Here is a 17,133-nt window from a genome sequence, read left to right as displayed (position 1 = left end):
AGTGCGGCTACAATGTTTGCTTTTCAGTGTTGCTTTGGCTTCAATAGATAAAGCACCAATTGGGCTCGTGCTGTCTATAGGCCCTTACTTCTGTGCACGAGCCATGAGCAACTAGTGTCTCAAATTCTCCCAATTTGTGCATATTCAGAACTACTGAGTAAATAAAATGAGAGCTATACACTTAATTAGGCCAGGCAAACATATGTTGCAAAACTTGTAATGATATCGAGAAGGCCATTATCTGCAATAGCTACCCTATAGACATTTGACAATTTCTGCATTCTACATTGTACATAATCTTAAAATAAAGCACCTGGCAGCTATTGCATTTAACCCTAGATCTGTATGTGTTTTTACAATTTTGGGTATAAGAGATTAAGTACACAGAGGTTTAAGGCAAGAAAACCCATAGGGATAGCAAGCATGCAGAGAAAATATCTTACCCTTCCCAGAATCCTTTGCAACATAATACATCCCCTCATTCCAATAAATGCTCCCACTACTTTGTACAGGTTTCATTTTTTTCATTTTTCATATTTTCATTTTGAGAATAGACTGGCTGAACAAGGGTCGCTAGTCAAGAATTAAACATATTTTGCAAGATCTGCATGTGCTCTGTTTACTGAGCTATATTTTATAGACCGTGGCACAACATAGCAAATCAGTACAGAATATTGAAATGGAAGAAATGCATTATGGGAAGTGTAAGATAATATAGCATAATATATCCACCACAAAATTCAATTAACACATTGAATGCTACAACATGTAATGGCTTAATTGGTCTTGCACAGATCATGTACACTGTAAATATAAACCAGAAATGCGAGGAAATTTAATCAATTGACTATTAGCATAGAAGAAATTAATGTCCAGACTCTGTGTCTTTTTAACATATTAACACCTACTTGTTAGGTCAAGTTGTTGTATCAATATCAATAAAATGACTGAGCAACACAGATAATGGAATTATGTGTGGAGCAAATACCCTAATTCCAAACAGTAGATGATCATACAATCTGATTTTTAAAAAAAATACACTCATGTTTAAAGGGCTGTAACTACAGATCTGTAAATGAAAATAGCATTAATAAAAATTCCTTTAAAAGGAATAGGGCGGGCAAATGAAAAAAAATTTTGTCAAGAGAAATGAAAAGAATGAGTATTAAAAACAGGGAAAATATGACACAACATCAATTTCCAATGGGGAAATAACACAAAATGTATAAACAAAGTAAAAGATGGAGAAAAGAGTTTTTAACTTTTATGACGTTTATGTTATTCCCCATTGGAGGTTGTGTCATATTTTCCTGATTTTTATAATCTTATCAATTGCTTATCCTTTGGTTCCCTGCTGGTCAGTTGGAACAGATTTTCCCTGTTTTCATATCAACCCTTCACATCATAACAGAAGACGTTTTATGTTAACATTTTATATAAGACATTGTTATAAAATTTGTGTAGATAATAGTTAAAACATTTTCGTAATCATACCCCGGGGGCACTCAACTTTGGAAGTGAACTTTGGAAGTGACGGTATGTGCCTGTCAATAGGCCCCCTCTTTTGAAGTTGACTATACCCGATGATGATCCCCCTTTTTTTTAGTGGCGGCTACCCAATGACCCCCTTTTTTTGGTTGCGGCTACCCAATGACCCCCCTTTTTTCTAGAATAGCATCATCAAAATGCAACAAAAAAATGCCGAAACTGTCAAATGTTGCTCCATTTTTTCAAAATTATGCCAAAATTTTCAAAATGTTGCTCCATTTTTAAGCAATGAACTATAGGCATGGTCCAGATTTCTGTATGTTTTTTTACTTTCTCTTGCTACATCGTTTGAGCAATGGATCTGGTAATTTGAGGGAGCGATCTTTGCATGATCGTTCAAGATCATATTGCTGATCATATTACAAACACTGTAGAAACTCCTTGATCTGGCGATGCTGTTTCATTTTGTAAAAGAGATGTTGAATTTTGTTCCTTCAATGTTTGCTTTTCAGGGTTGCTTTACCTTACATTGGCAAGTCCATAGATATTGCACCAAGGCCAACTAATAACTCAATGGTGCTACTATGTGCTAATAATGTGTATATTTCCAATTGGGAGGTTTTGGGGGGACCAGTAAACAACTATAAAGGCTTAGCAGTCATAAAATCTGAGTAAATAAACTGAGAGCTAATTAAATACACTTAATTAAGTCAGGCAAACATGTTGGGAAAGTTGTAATGATATCGAGAAGGTCGTATCTGCAATAGCTACCCTATAGACGTTTGACCATTTCTGCATTCTATATTGTACATAATCTTAAAAATAAAGCACTTGACAGCTATTGCATAAACCCTACCTATTTGTTTTTACAATTTTGTATATAAGAGATAAAGTACACATTAGGGGTTTAGGGCAAGAAAACCCTATCTGCAATAGCTGCAAGGTGTAAAATGTGTACAATATAGAATGCAGAAATTACCCAAATGTCCATGGAGCAGCTATCACTGCAAACCCAGAACGTCTAAATTCAGCAAAACTTCTAGTATTGGAGATTAGATATGAATAGAGTATTAGCCTTTGTTAAACTGATACTGGACAAAGTTACTTATGGAAACAATTATAGACACATTCATGGTCTGCTAGCTCCCTCCCAATTTACCAGCCCAAATGGTTTGTTTTACACTTTTTCTGAAGATCACTAACTATTATTCAATGTTGATTGTTGTACAACTATATGTAAAATTACTGTTAAAATTACTATTAATAACATCACCATTGAAATCCATGGAAATTGCTCCTTTGCAATGATTTATAAGAGCTCATAATGATACCCATGTTTGCTTCTTATTCCAGAACCACCCATGTGTAAAATGCACCCTATGCTGTTTGGGCTTATAGTGTCTAATTTTGAGTCTATTTATCAGACTACATTTGAAGTCTGATCTTCTGGATTGTATACTCCCCAAATAGTGGTCTAAATTTGTGCCTATATTTAGTAATTAATCCCTCATTGTTACTGCCAAACCAATTTTAGAGGATCTGCTGAAATATAGGCACTTTGGGTTTGCAGTGTATGGTCGTAAACCCTCAATATAATTGTTTCTTGTTTTCCTTCTCACCCAGTTGTTTGTCTCCAAGATAAGTACTTAGAGGTCCAATTAACATTATTGTTATCTTATTGACTATGCAGCTCAAAAATTTGGCCCTGCTTTATATTAAGGTCAGACAGGTGTAATCGGTTTTTGTGTGAAGATCATAGAAATTCAAAACTTGGTACAAAGTAACTGATATAAACAAAAAAATACTCAAATGTTAAGCATATTAATTAGCTAATTTGCATATTTAATTAGGAAAATGAGCTACAGCACCATTGGTGCTCTTGTTTGTCTTAGCGGTTCGGTGACGTCAGTGCGTTGAGGCAGCCGTTTCGTGTGCGTGAGCAAATGTTCGTGAGTTGAAGCTGCAGTCAATGATATGCCCACTGACATTGCCAACTTGCCACTGTGAAAAATAGTATACACAGATGAGTCTAACGCAGTTGTTGCCGAAAGAAATTTACTGAGAAGTGTTACCCCTAAATTAACATGCTTTTTTTTTGGGGGGGGGGGCATTTTACAGAATCTTAAAGATCTCATCTGTCATTTTGACCACTTTGGATCTTATAGTAACCATGGGTATAAACAAGTTGTAAAAATATATACATTTGTAGCAACATTAAGATGTACATGTTTATCAATGTAACTATATATCTATTCAGAATCAGATTTTATGGTGTAAGTTATTTCAAGAATCCTTGTGATTTCATCAAAAGGTCCCTATTGGTCTATTCCTGTTGAAATCCATACACCCCCTATGGGAGACATGACCATTATCTTCAACACAAGTAGTGTGAATTTCATATGGAGTTACCTGAATCTGTCCGTCTGACTCCAGGAGGAGTGTTGGCCAGTACAAGATCAAGAAGAATGGGCGACTCCATTTGAAATCTACACCTGTGTGGGAGATTCATATCATGTCTTCCATAGGGGGTGTATGGTTTTCAACTAGTATTGCCCATTGTTAGGTTTGAATAAATGTGCCAAATGAAACAAGAAATATAACTATATGAAAAACAAATTTGGAATTAATATTGAAAACCTTCGATTTCTAGACACTGGGCTTGTATACTATTTCATTAACCCTAGTATGGCAAAACATGGAAAGCTATGGAACTGGGCATCTTACTGGTTTTAAGTCATGGGGGAAATGTTCCTAACCTTGGGAGCACAATTATTTTGACAGAATGTATCACAAATTTTGGTAAATTTGTCAAATATATTTGTAATGTGCTAATATTTACAGGTCCACAATTATTAAATGTGACACCATAAAGAGGAATGAGTCTAAATTTATTGGGTTATTCCATTTGCCACGAGTGTGATTCTTCAGGATTTTTCCTGATTTCAGGATTTTTTTAGGCCAAAATTTACGCAATTTTATTATTCTATTTTCAGCCTGTTTAGGAGTATTTTAGCCCAATTTCACACTGTTTTTCAGGATTTTCTACTATCAGGATATTTCACAAGCTTCATATCACAACCCCTGATTTGAAATCTGCCATAGATTCATATGAAAAATTCTTCCACAGAGGGAGTATATTATTTTTTCAAATGGAATTTCCTAGAGTTAATTATTTTGAAACCCATACTCCCCTCTTCCAAAAGAGATTAATTCAAATGGAAGTTACCCAATTGTCTATTCTATTTGAAATCCATACTTCCTCTGTGGAAGACTTAAGCTATATCAGGGGGAGTGTGCATATCAAATAGAATAGATTAATGTTGACATTAGACTTGTTCCTCTTGATCGTGTCGCAGATTTCAACTTTATGATGTGGAGAACAGATTCAAAAGTTTTACCTTACCAAAATTGTATGGTTTTCACTACAAACTCGCTAAAAATAAAGTCAGTCATATCTAGGTTATTTTTATATTATTTATAATAATATATTCCATGTTTAATTACATAACATATTATTTATATGTACACAGTTGAATGCTCATAATACAACTTAGATAAAGAATATAATTGTGCAACTTCAATAAAGTTTTGTAAGGCACAGGTAAAAAGCAAAACTTGTTTTGTTCTTAATTTGTGTGTACTATCCTCATAATGCTAAATGCCTATGAAATTCAACTTTTCCTCAACTTGAGCTCGGTAGAGATGTAGGCCCTAAGTGTTATTTCGTTGGTTGCAGTATACTCTGTATTGAATCTGGCATGTGTTACATTATTCAAATAATGTTGCACAGGGTACATGCATACGTACACACTACTGTTACTAAAATTTCAACTTGCATGTGCAAGACACCCTCTTAAGTTTAAACAGTTCTTTCAGACTCCTCTTTTTAATTTTTTTTGTTTGATTCTTTGTTATATAAAACACAAGTATTGTGTTCCAATATCTGTGACAAAAGCTTCAGCCCTTATTATTCTAATTCTAACATTACCTATTGTTGATCTGAAATCTATTAACACTTCTAAGAGTTTGCGCTTACAAAAATTGAAATACAGTCGGAACTCTTGCCCCCACCCCCAGTAAGAACCGGAAATTACAAAGATTTCCACTTTGTGCTGCAATTTTGTGCAAAATTAGTTGAAATTCACACCTTACGGGCTTACCCTATGCCCCCCCAATTCCTGGTACCGCCACTGTCTTTCCGATAGAGTAACCTGATGCAAATTATGTCAACAAATATGATGTGCTCACTGCAACTGCTGTATATGATATGAGGAAATTATAAGTAAAAATAAAGGCATTTACAACATTCTTGCATTCTGCCGAAGAAGTTGTTCTTATAGGTCAAAATGCAAAGAGTCGGGTGGACCAAAGTCGAAACAGGCAGTAGCAGCACCAGGAATTGTTTTTTTTTTGGGGGGGGGGTAAATTGGGGGAAGTGAGTTTTTTTGGGGGAAAATTTTTCCTAAAATTTAATGGTCCAAAATTTTTGGTCCAAAATAGTGGATTTTCTGTGATTTTTTGTCCTTACCAGAAGCAAAGAAAAAACTTTGGGGAGGTATATTTTCCCTTGTCCCAGCCGCTGGATACAGGCATTAAGACGTTCTTTCGTTCTCTTGACCAAATGGCTCTTGGAAATTTTAGCACTGCCAATGCTATGCGATAGAACTTAATAAATACAATGGACTATTCCAGTTGAAATCAAGCCACGACCTCAGTCACCCATTCAGATAACCCCATTTGAAATTCACACTCCCTGTGTAGAAGATTTAGGTCATGCCTTCCATAGGGGTGTATATTATGGATCTCAACTGAAAAAGCCCAATTGGCATCCTTGTGAAGAAAACAATGTACTGACTAGTGACTTACATAAGTTCACTAATTATATAATGTTTGCGGAGTGCGGACGGAATTCAGGAACTTCTTATGTACACATAAAATAAAGTTATATATAGCTTTGGTAAATGTACAATTTTTGTTCTAATTTTGACAAAATACTGAAAATATCTTGCACCTTGATTAGAAAATTAATTTACGTTTGAGCAAACGTTTGGTTGCTTATGTTGTTCCATGCTCAGACAAGAAAGTTATAAATTACATCAAACACCATCAGGGGTCGAAATACAAAATAAAACTTACATGCACAACTCTGATTTTTTCCAAAAAATTGGCTGATTTTCACAAAATTTTACATGCACAGGCAAAATTCTACATTCAGAGGCAAAGTTACATGCATCTGTGCATGTATGCATGTGGTATTTCGAACACTGAACACCATATTTCACTCACAAAATATAGAAGATTGATTTTACAAACTCAGTTAAATTTGTGCTATCCCAAGGGTCATACATTCTTCAAGTATAAAGTGTTCAGAAATATTTTTGGAAGGCACTTTATGAATCTCTGTTCTTGTTATTAAAAAGTTTACTAATTTGAAGTCCATTCCCATAGGGAGTACTGTATTGTAGAATTATTCCATAAAAATATCTTTCAGATGCGTCATTCTCGTTTGAAGTAAAAAGCTTTGCCCTGAGCTTGTAATTCTTGTTCATAAATAGCATATTCTTTATCCATCTGCTGACGAAGAGCTGCCCTCCGCACCTGTGTGTTAAACAAAATTATAAGAAGAAAGATTAAAATATGTGTTAACCTAACACCAGTAAATACCGCAAGGATAACCACTGCGCATGCATGAATCCCACATGATGCCATGACGCAATCACTCCAAGTACTACGTAATTGCTAGCCGGGCCAGTAAAACCGGGAGCGAAACCCCTGTGGCTACCGGTTGATGATTGTGTGCTCTTCTCTCCTGTTTTGTTTCTTTAACTTGCGATAGCAAAAAGCAGTGTTCAGTGTAGGGTTAATAGGCATGAATTTGATTTTGAAATATTTTAATGTCATACGATCAGAGCTGGAGCTGTCTAATATGTTCACTCCATTTGAAATTCATACTCCCCCTGTAGAAGATATATCCAAAATCTTCCACAGCGGGAGGGTGGATTTCAAATGGAATAGCCCAATGTATACCAAGAAACTGGCCTCTAGGAATTTATATTTGAAGAGGGTTACATGTATTTGATCAATTTTCTTTAGAAAAATCACCCCAGTCCATTGTGTATATTGCTCATTTATATATACAGATGCAATGGGGGTGAATCGCCCCATATTCTCCAAAGTTCTGCCAATAAAGTTATTTTATTTCTCCACAACCGTGCTTAATCATACCTCTAAAAGAGTTTTGCCAGCCAACTTTGTTTCCCCAGTAATGATTTCATTCCTCTCCTTGACTCTTTTCTTCTCACTGGCCTCCTCTAGATTTTCTGACCATGCTGAGTATTGGTTGATTGTTAACTCACTGAAAAAGTAAAAATCACAATTTTAGGAACTTAATCAGCAGATTGTAGCATTATATCTGACAGGCATATCAACTTCAAGTCCAAGGAAATAACAATCTGCCTAGTGCCTATCTTGGATTTCCAGTTCAAAGTAAGGGACCCACACCAGAAGTATCTATTCAAGATCTCAGATTCTTGAGATGTCAGCTCTGACCTTTATACATGTGCTTTCTTCAGAACAACACCAGATTTTAATCAACTTTACAAGGATGCTCAAGCTCACACCTCGCATTTATAGTTTTGGTTGGTAAAATATACATTTCTTTGTGAGTGGGTCGCATCATATTATTGATGACAAAGATAATGTCTGTCTGGCTTAGATCATCTGTACACACATGTTGCAACAGATTGAGAAAATATTTGAGTTTGTTTTCATTAAAATGAAAAGAAATTATGCATTTTTTTGAAATCATCAGGTCCATGAGGGATTCATCCTCTACCCCTCACATCCGTCTTTTTCGCATTCGACCTGTGCTAGAAATCTTTCAGGTTTATAAATAGCGCCATGTGCGGTATACTTTGGTCACTTCTAGAGGGTTTCAATTCATACTTATAATTAAAAGCTTATGACGACTGGGAGGAGATGAGATTTCAACCTGGGCTAAACCCTTCTGTTACCGTTGGGGAGTGCAATACGTGATTGATTAAAAATCAATAACTCGCAGCTTGCCGATTGATTGTAGATCACTATAAATCGGAGGAGCCTTTTGTAAGCTATTTGACCCCGATCTTATTGTTAGAATACAATAGCTACCTTCTAATTACGTTTCCATATCAGGCCAAAAGGATGTATGCTTTGTGTCAGATGTATGTACTGTACTTCTTTTGTCGTGGTACGAAATTCGAGACCTAAAGTCCCTAAGCTTTATTATAAAAAGTACAGATAAAACACATTCTTCTTTTGGATTTTTGAGACAAGAACTATTTTGTGTGCAAAATAACACGGATAGATTTTCTTTTGAGACTTGAAATTCCTTGTAAATCGTCAGTTTTACCGAGGTTTCTTGTAAGTTTTTGTTTCCATGAAAGTGGTCAAGAAAAAGTTCAAAAATATCACATTTTTGGCCGGCAAATTTAAATTTTATTCAGGCTATCTTGCAGCTTCGACTTTAAAGTAAAGATATATATGGGACATTTCATATTTCCTTGAGGTGTTCTCTGAATGTTTATGTCAGAAAGATCATGGTTCAATACAAAATATTCACCAAAAATAGTAACTTGCCAACTTGATATAATTTATTTTAAAGACGGTCCCTGCATGCATGCATACATGGCAGGTATGGTACAATATAGGGACGCACCATTTGATATCAAGGTGGGGGGGGCTGAGTCGTGACAATTTTTAGTAGGCCTACCTCGGTGAAGCAATTTTTAACGTCTCGATGAAGCAAACAGTTTACATTTTGTAGCACCTAAATTTCGCGTAGCACGAAAAACGTTCTTCTTATGTTAAAATGAATTCATATCAGGAGCGTAGTCAGCTTTGTGGATAAGAAGAGAAAAAGAATTGTTTTAGAAAAAAAATACAAAAATAATCATCAATTTGAACCGGTATTATTAATGCGATATGTACATACACTAGCTGGGTTTTTTTTAGCGAGACTGTAGGGCCTACATATAAACTGTTAAGTTTTCGAGCCTCCAAAAACCGGGCCAAAATGTCTTTATTGAGACAATGCCAGCCAAGTATATCTAAAAATTTGGTATTTTACATTCATTTTGGTGCATGATCGGGGTAATTTTGGTGGGAAACAGGCTCCTTGCCCTTTCTTTTCCTATGCCTTCCCGATTTCTTTTTCATTTTTTGTTATGCGGGCACTCTTTTCAGGGAGCACTCTGCCCCCGCTGGTTAGTACCGGTACACGCTTCTGGTTCAAATGGTGAGTTTTAGCATGTTTTTTTCATGAATGTTTTCAAAGGAGATCCATGTCTTGTGATTATTTTCTTCAAAATATAGGTTCATGTGAGGATATCTCACCAAAACCATACTCTGATCCATCCACTGACCCCACATATGGCTCCCATCATCACGTGGCATGAACTCTGGGGAAAATCTTTGAAGTGGAGTGAATCAAGTGTATTCACTCACAGAATAACCTTTCACAAACAAATGCGAACAAAATACTTGCCAGTTTGAAGCTAAAATAAAATTAATATACTTGATGAAAACTGGAGCACCCTTGCCACCAAATTTTTTTTTTCAGGTCCGAGGTGGTGCAATGTTGTTGTTGTTTTTTTTTTGGGGGGGGGGGCTCTGAGGTGAAGCAAATTTTTTTTATCAGATGGCGTGACAACTTCTTTTCCAAAATACTACCAAGCCCCCCCCACCTTGATATCTAATGGTGCGTCCCTTATATAGGTTTATACATATACAATACAGTGTTGTATTTTGTTTATTCGACATCAAGTGATTACATAACTTGGGTCACGGCCGGTCGTTGCATCAATCAAAGAAGTTTAGTCAGACTGATTCGGGGACACTCCCCACTTTGGAGGTGACGCGCACTAGTATGTAGGGCTGTTAAGACCCCCTTTTCAGCGTCGCTGTCACCCACAGACCCTATATTTTTTACGAGCACATGCTCTGTCACCCGAAGACACCCTATTGTTCCATTCGATCTGTCACCAAAAGACCTGGGCTAAAGAGTGCGGCACCAAGATGAGGTGCAGGGGAGGGGTGATGTGATTCAATACTTATCCCAGGGTGTTGAATTATAGGGGAAGCTTTTTGGCGGGACAAGGGGGAGCCAATATTGGCACAGGTATTTGCACCGTTTCGATATTGCGAATGTGATGTAGAAACATGTCAGGATAGGCCTAAATTCAAATGGTAGGCCTATAAAAGGGAATATTTTTGGCATGTCAAAATATTTTGATGTATAGGCCTAGCCATGATAATCTTTACCTAGTATTAAAACCAAAAAGAAACTGTCTTTGGGTCACTATGTTTGAAAAAAATCGTTTTGATTAACAAAAGTTGTAGCCGAAATACTAAAAAATGCCATTTTGCGAATTTAATAAAAGTAAATGAGATATGTCATTTTTCTCTTGAAAACATTAGTCAAGTTACATAAAGTAGTGCAAAATATGGGTTCGAATTTGATTGCAAAGATGGTTTCTAGAAAAGGGGTAAATTAATTTTGTTGCAAAAGCCCTTACATCCACAAAAGGCACGATATAAACGAAATAATAAAATAAATAGGAAGGCTTGAAAATTGTACCAAACCTATTCTTTTAGTTTCTATTTATCAACACTTTATTCAAAACCAAAATGAATCAAATCGAACTAGTAATAATTGAACAATTTTTGAAAAAGCTGTTTTTCTCAAAAAGTCAAAAAGTAGATGTATAAAGGGCTTTTGCAACAAAACTCTTTATATATTAATATCATCTGTATTATTAATATTAGAAAGATTGACTATTATTTTTGTTGATATATTATAAGTACTGAATTTACTAGTATTACTATCACCAAATCAATAGTAGGCCTATATTGTTATAATTCAATGTTAATTAAAATGTCAGCAGTAGCCTAGGCACATCAACAATATTTGGTGGGTATGTTCCCCGGAATGTTTAGGTGGTGGTTCTTTGGGAGATGCGGGCGTAACAGTAAAAGGGGGTCTTTTGGAGCTGCGAACAAGGAAAATATGGGGACGTCAAAATCAAGGGTCTTTCTTGGCTTGTTGCTTGAAAATCCCAGAAATATGAGGAATGAACAATTTGGGGGTCTTTTAGAGCTAAATATTTATTTATCAAAATCAAGGGTCTTTCGGAGTTCTATTTTGGTCAAATATAGGGGTCTTTCGAGCTGCGAAATCCAAAAGGGGGTCTTTCCGGGGAGCATACCCGTATGGTCATTTGTGTTAAGTGCCCTTCCCCGTGAGTATAATGCATTTGCCACTTCGAAATTTTTTACTGATAAGCATAGGAACCGCATAGTCAGAGGCAAGGTTCATTATTGATTGGAGATTCAGTAGGCTATAAGAGACAAGTGCGGTAATAGCATTTCAAGTGTATCTGGCGCTTAATTTAAGTAATCAATAAGAGCTAATGAACAAAATCATTTCTGACAGAACTGCTAAGCGCAGTTGTGTAAGCGCTTCGACTGTGAAACCGGAGGTTGTGGGTTCGAACCCGTCAGAATTTTAATTCAGATAATTTTCTTTTCTTTCGTGAAGAAGAAATAATAATTGAATCCGTCTTATAAAATTTAACATAGTATAGTAGAATCATGTAGGCCTATGTGTTATCAGATAAGATCTTCTGTAGATTACCATATCAAAAGAATTTGAAGTTTTGTCAAGCAAGTTTCTAAGTGTGCCCCTAATCGTGGTTTGTATAGAATTGAGGTGATAGCTTTGTTTGATAATAACCAATGACAGAGCCGCTACAATTCTAAATTAAAAACAGGTCACCGCTTGAGGCGCTGCATTTAAGACGCAGCCTAAAAAGTTTATTACGGGACAAAATAGACGTGCCCTACGACTAAGACAAACTGTTGACATTATCAGCAAGGCATTTAACATTTTGTGAGTTACAATATTAATATTTCTCAAATTTTTCCTTCTCAATTATCAGAAAATTCTTTTTTATTAAAATAATGAAATTTATTTATTTTTTATTTTATTATTATTATTTTACCTCTTGACTACGCCTTCTCTTTCTGCCATTAGTTCATCATACTGAAAAGGAAAAAAAAACATTGTTTGAGGGAGAATTATATTACTCGTATCTTCATACATACCCGTTATTCAACGGCGTGCAAAATTGGTTGAGACAATGCATAAACAGGCATAAACAATGTTACTTACTGCCTGGCTGCTCTAGCCCGACACTTTTGGTATCGTATAAAAAAGGCAGGAAAATCACATTTTAAAAACTTCGTATCTTATTTGTTATTATTTGTGATGTGATAAAGCAAAATCAGTCTAAAGTCGGATCAAATCAAATTGCGATTTTCCTGCATTTTTCTATACCAAAAGTGTTGCACTAGTAGGAATTGTTAACCTGATTTTACTGAAAATCTATCATCTATTGTTTGAAAAATTTTAGTGTCTGACCGATCAGGTCCTTATCTGAATCAGCCGATTGGCCGATCAATTCCCTCTTTGATCTGCCGATTCGTTCACCGATCACCAATTCCCCAATTGTAAACAATGGCTGCCATCGCTGTGAGTAAGTTTCACCCGTATGTTGAAAGGGTACTTGTACGCAAAGTATTACCATAATTATAAAAAACACACTCCCGTATTCATTTACAATACTTAATTTGACCATGATTATTCCAAGTTCAATTTACCTTTTCCCCCTGATGTCCGAGTCCGTCAAATCATTCAATCGCCCCATTTTAATATTGTGTTTACGTTCAAGTTATATTATGAGTTTTGCACACAGCCTGTAGCTCTCTCCAATCTGACACCCACATGTTTAACCAGGAAGTAAGAACTACAATTGTACATGTTCATCTGTTGGCCATACGGCGTACGTACATGTAGATGTGGGGAATTTCCTGATTATCTCAGCTGCATACCTGAATCATGGTACTTATGATTATAGGTTTATCGCCTACAAAGCTTGTTCTTTTGCTAAATTTCGCTTGATTTAACTAGTCTAATTCGAAGAAATATACCAATAAATGAATACTTGTTAAGCTTCAACAATTGCTTTCATGATATTGGGTGATCGGTGCATTACATCGGCGGATGAAGGAAAAATCTGCCAATGCAGATCACTACCGATAAGCTAATAATCGGTCCGATTCGGAAGCTAGCGATCTGATCGGTCAGTCTCTAAAAATTGTTCAACATTTAGTCATCACAAAAACAAAGGAATCACATAAAAATTAATGATACACTTTCCCCATTTCTGTAAAGAAGAATAATTCTGACTTCTGACCAATTTTCTTTGATCACGTCATCACATTTGATGAAATACAATCACCAAATGCATGAGGCTCATTAATAGAATTGAGAGCACGATTGTTGTTATGCGGATATGCCCTTGGCTCTGTCTCGGGGAAATAAACAATCGACCATGCCTCAATTCTAAAATGAACCCCAAATTTATTGTTTCATAAAATCTGTTACCAGCTATGGCATGGTACAATTAAAGTTTATTCTAAAAAGGTCATTAGGATTGTAGAATTAGGGGTGTGATTTTCGGGTAATTTTGTGCCCGGGTACCGGCACATTTTTCGGGCGGGTAACCGGGTACCCGAAATTGCAACAAAAAAAAAAATTAAAAAAAAAAAATTCAATGCATTTTTATATCATTAATAGAGTATGACATGAAAACTAATTAAAAACACAAAACAATGTGCAAAATTCAATTTTTTTTTTTTTTTTTTTTAGGTCAAATCATGATCCTAGCATTTAGGTCTAGGTCCAGAGACATTACAAAACCGAAAAAAAAAACTTTGAAAAAAAAATTAAATTTTTTTTTTTTTAATTTTAGTACCCGGGCAGGAATTTCCTGCCCAGGTAATAGGATTATCGGGTGGGACTCAAATTCCCGGGACTCACTCACACCCTTATGTAGAATTGAATGATAAAACATTTCATCTGATTCTTGTCAAACTATAGTTTGTCTCATCTCATGTTGAGAGTAATGCCATGTTGGATTTCACAGTGGTAGATTTGAATCAGTGCATTTACGTGGTTGCGTCGCTGCGTACGGACAAATCACTCTTCTACGAATCTACGTATGTGTATAGTGTATACCACTTGCGGGATTAGGTTAGCATGGTTAGCACCCTACATGGATCGAATCCATGGGTTCCTACAGTCACCCATGGAAAACAGGGTACTGAAAAGTAGTACACCATGTCCATATGGGCCAAGGGATGGTTTGTTTACATGGCAATCATTCCTTCAGAATAGGCAATAGAGCCTAATACAGATTCCAAACATATAAAACTTACCTCATATCAGTTTTAGTTGCCCCTAATAACTCCAAATTGACATGACAATTAATTCTATTTGCTCAATTTCATACCAAAATCAAGGAAAACATGGTTTTGTTATTGCAAAATAACAAGAAAATCAGAAAAGGTTATATCTGGTCATTTGCAGTAGGCCACTTCAGGTAATCAATATTGGTACTTGAATTGCATGACTCGGTGACTTTTTCTGCTCATTGTAAGAGTGATAGTGTTGTAAACTTGATTGCATAACATTAAGATTGCCAACTGACATCCTTTGTATTTGAGTTGTCTGTTGATGGTATTAGAACTGTCATGGATGTAAACATTACACAAAATGTCAACAAAACATGCTACTGCAGAACTCTATGCCTGCATGTGTGTGTCTGAGGGCCGATCTGAGGGATGATGACACACATTCGATGGGTGTATTAGCACCCTTAGCACGCACGATTTGAATCTGATACTGTGAAATCCAACATGGCATTACTCTCAACTTAAGACAAAACAGACTATATATTTAGGTCAGTAAATAATGTTTGATTTTGACAAGATGAAATGTTTAAAAGGGCATTTCGTGATCTACAGCCTCATCCACCAAAATTACAAAAAAAAAGTTGAGATTTTTATATCACTGGAATACTCTGGCTACATAATGTTTATGTACAAAATATTTCTTGCAGATTAATTCGTTTAGCAAAGATATCATGAAATTTGAATTTCGTTCTGGTGCACCAGAACGAAATTACAACGTATTATCTATGGAGCAGTGTAATACACATAATCATGCATAACTTGCAGACACAAAATCGGAATAAACTGATATTTTGGGAATATGCTTTTTTTGTGGATATGTATTGAAAAATGTCATAAAAAGAGGATCCTAGGATCACGAAATACTCCTTTAAGTAAAACTTGAATATGCTGCCAAGGACTGCAGAGAGCTGGCCTCATTATTCCCCAAATCTTATTATTACAAGCTCAGTCCATCAGAAAACATGAAAATGAAATTAAGTTATTTTTCAATAGATTCGGTGCACATTAATACATCTAAAAGTAAAAACCAATCACGAGTGTGTTGCATGGTTGGCATGGTTGGATGCACTTCCGTGTTATGCACCCACAGTCGCACACGCTGGCGTGCATCATGCAGTGAACGCAAAAATCGTCACGCTATGTCAGGGGCGCCTCAGGCTATGCTTGTACATGATGTATGTTCATTCAATTGAAATTTTCACTATACTAGACGTATTAAACTAGTTAAAATAGAATTTTGAAAAGTAAAAAGACGTAAACAGAAGTTCTGTAGACAAGGGCAGGCATAATGAATTGTGTTATATCACCCCACCTAGTACAGGGATCTATATGGTGATTTTTTTTATTTTGGGTGGATCACCGTATCTAGGCATTTTACATTGAAAATACACGTAACCCATGCACCACGCAATTGAATAGCAGCCCGATACTGCACAGGTTCGCTAGATCGCTGGTTACCAGTTGCTCTTGTCTATATGTAATCGGCAGTCGCGGAACCTAAAAAACATGGCGCACATATCAGGATCGGGAATTGACGCAAATTTTACGGTAAGGGAGTGATCGTTATTTACCACGGGGGGGTAATGGGCGTTTTGAGAGGGGAATCCGAAAAATTTTTTGGGTCTTGAGGGGGGAACGCGAAATTTTTCGTTGAACCAAGAGGGGGGGAATGTTAAGTTTTAAATGGAGAAATTCGGGAAAACATGGGGGGAATCCGAAAATTTTGAGCGGACGCGAGGGGGGAACACAAAATTTTTTGTCGATATTTTTTCCAAAACGCCCATTACCCCCCCATGCCGTAAATAACGATCAGTCCCTAAACTAAAGCAGTCATACCTAGGATCAAATTCAAATTGAGAAAATATTCTAGGTATGACTTGTTGTACTATCACCCCCATGCCCCGCCCCCACCCCTAATAATATGTTAACAGTATGCACAATAAAAACGTGTAATATCGGACTTGAACAAACAAACAACTTGGACAAAACATTAAATACAAGGCCAAGGGTCCAGGCTGTTGAATTATGCACCCAACCCGAGTAAACTTCAGTAAGCTTACCACAAATTACCGCACATCATTCAAAACAATGTTTTTCGATATCTCACCTTTATTCTTTCTTTCTGTCGGTTCAACGCTCGCCTCAGACTTTTATTCTCTGTGTTGGCTTCAAAACGGTAAGACGTAGCTTCACTCATGGTGGATAAAAATAGGTATTATTTTATGAAGAAAAAGCCAAGTTTTCACTCAGCAGCAGCGTCGCTTGCATAGCAACAAAGTATAGGCTACATCT

The 17,133-nt window shown here is 36.2% G+C and overlaps 1 protein-coding gene across 1 annotated transcript; it reads right to left on the bottom strand.

The window, feature by feature from the left end:
* Window positions 1-6,938: 6,938 nt before the first annotated feature.
* Window positions 6,939-17,121, bottom strand: LOC140136624 (cilia- and flagella-associated protein 141-like). The gene is made up of 4 exons (XM_072158311.1): window positions 16,949-17,121; window positions 12,528-12,568; window positions 7,714-7,843; window positions 6,939-7,086 (listed from the first exon to the last, which is right to left on the bottom strand). Exons 1-4 carry the CDS (start codon window positions 17,036-17,038, stop codon window positions 6,985-6,987), a joined length of 363 nt encoding a protein of 120 aa, XP_072014412.1. The 5' UTR covers window positions 17,039-17,121; the 3' UTR covers window positions 6,939-6,984.
* Between the last annotated feature and the right edge of the window lie 12 nt (window positions 17,122-17,133).

This window comes from Amphiura filiformis, chromosome 16 (assembly GCF_039555335.1).
Source record: "Amphiura filiformis chromosome 16, Afil_fr2py, whole genome shotgun sequence".
Lineage (NCBI taxonomy): Eukaryota > Metazoa > Echinodermata > Ophiuroidea > Amphilepidida > Amphiuridae > Amphiura > Amphiura filiformis.
Note: the sequence above shows the minus strand (reverse complement) of the source record. Positions and strands in the feature narration are given on the sequence as shown.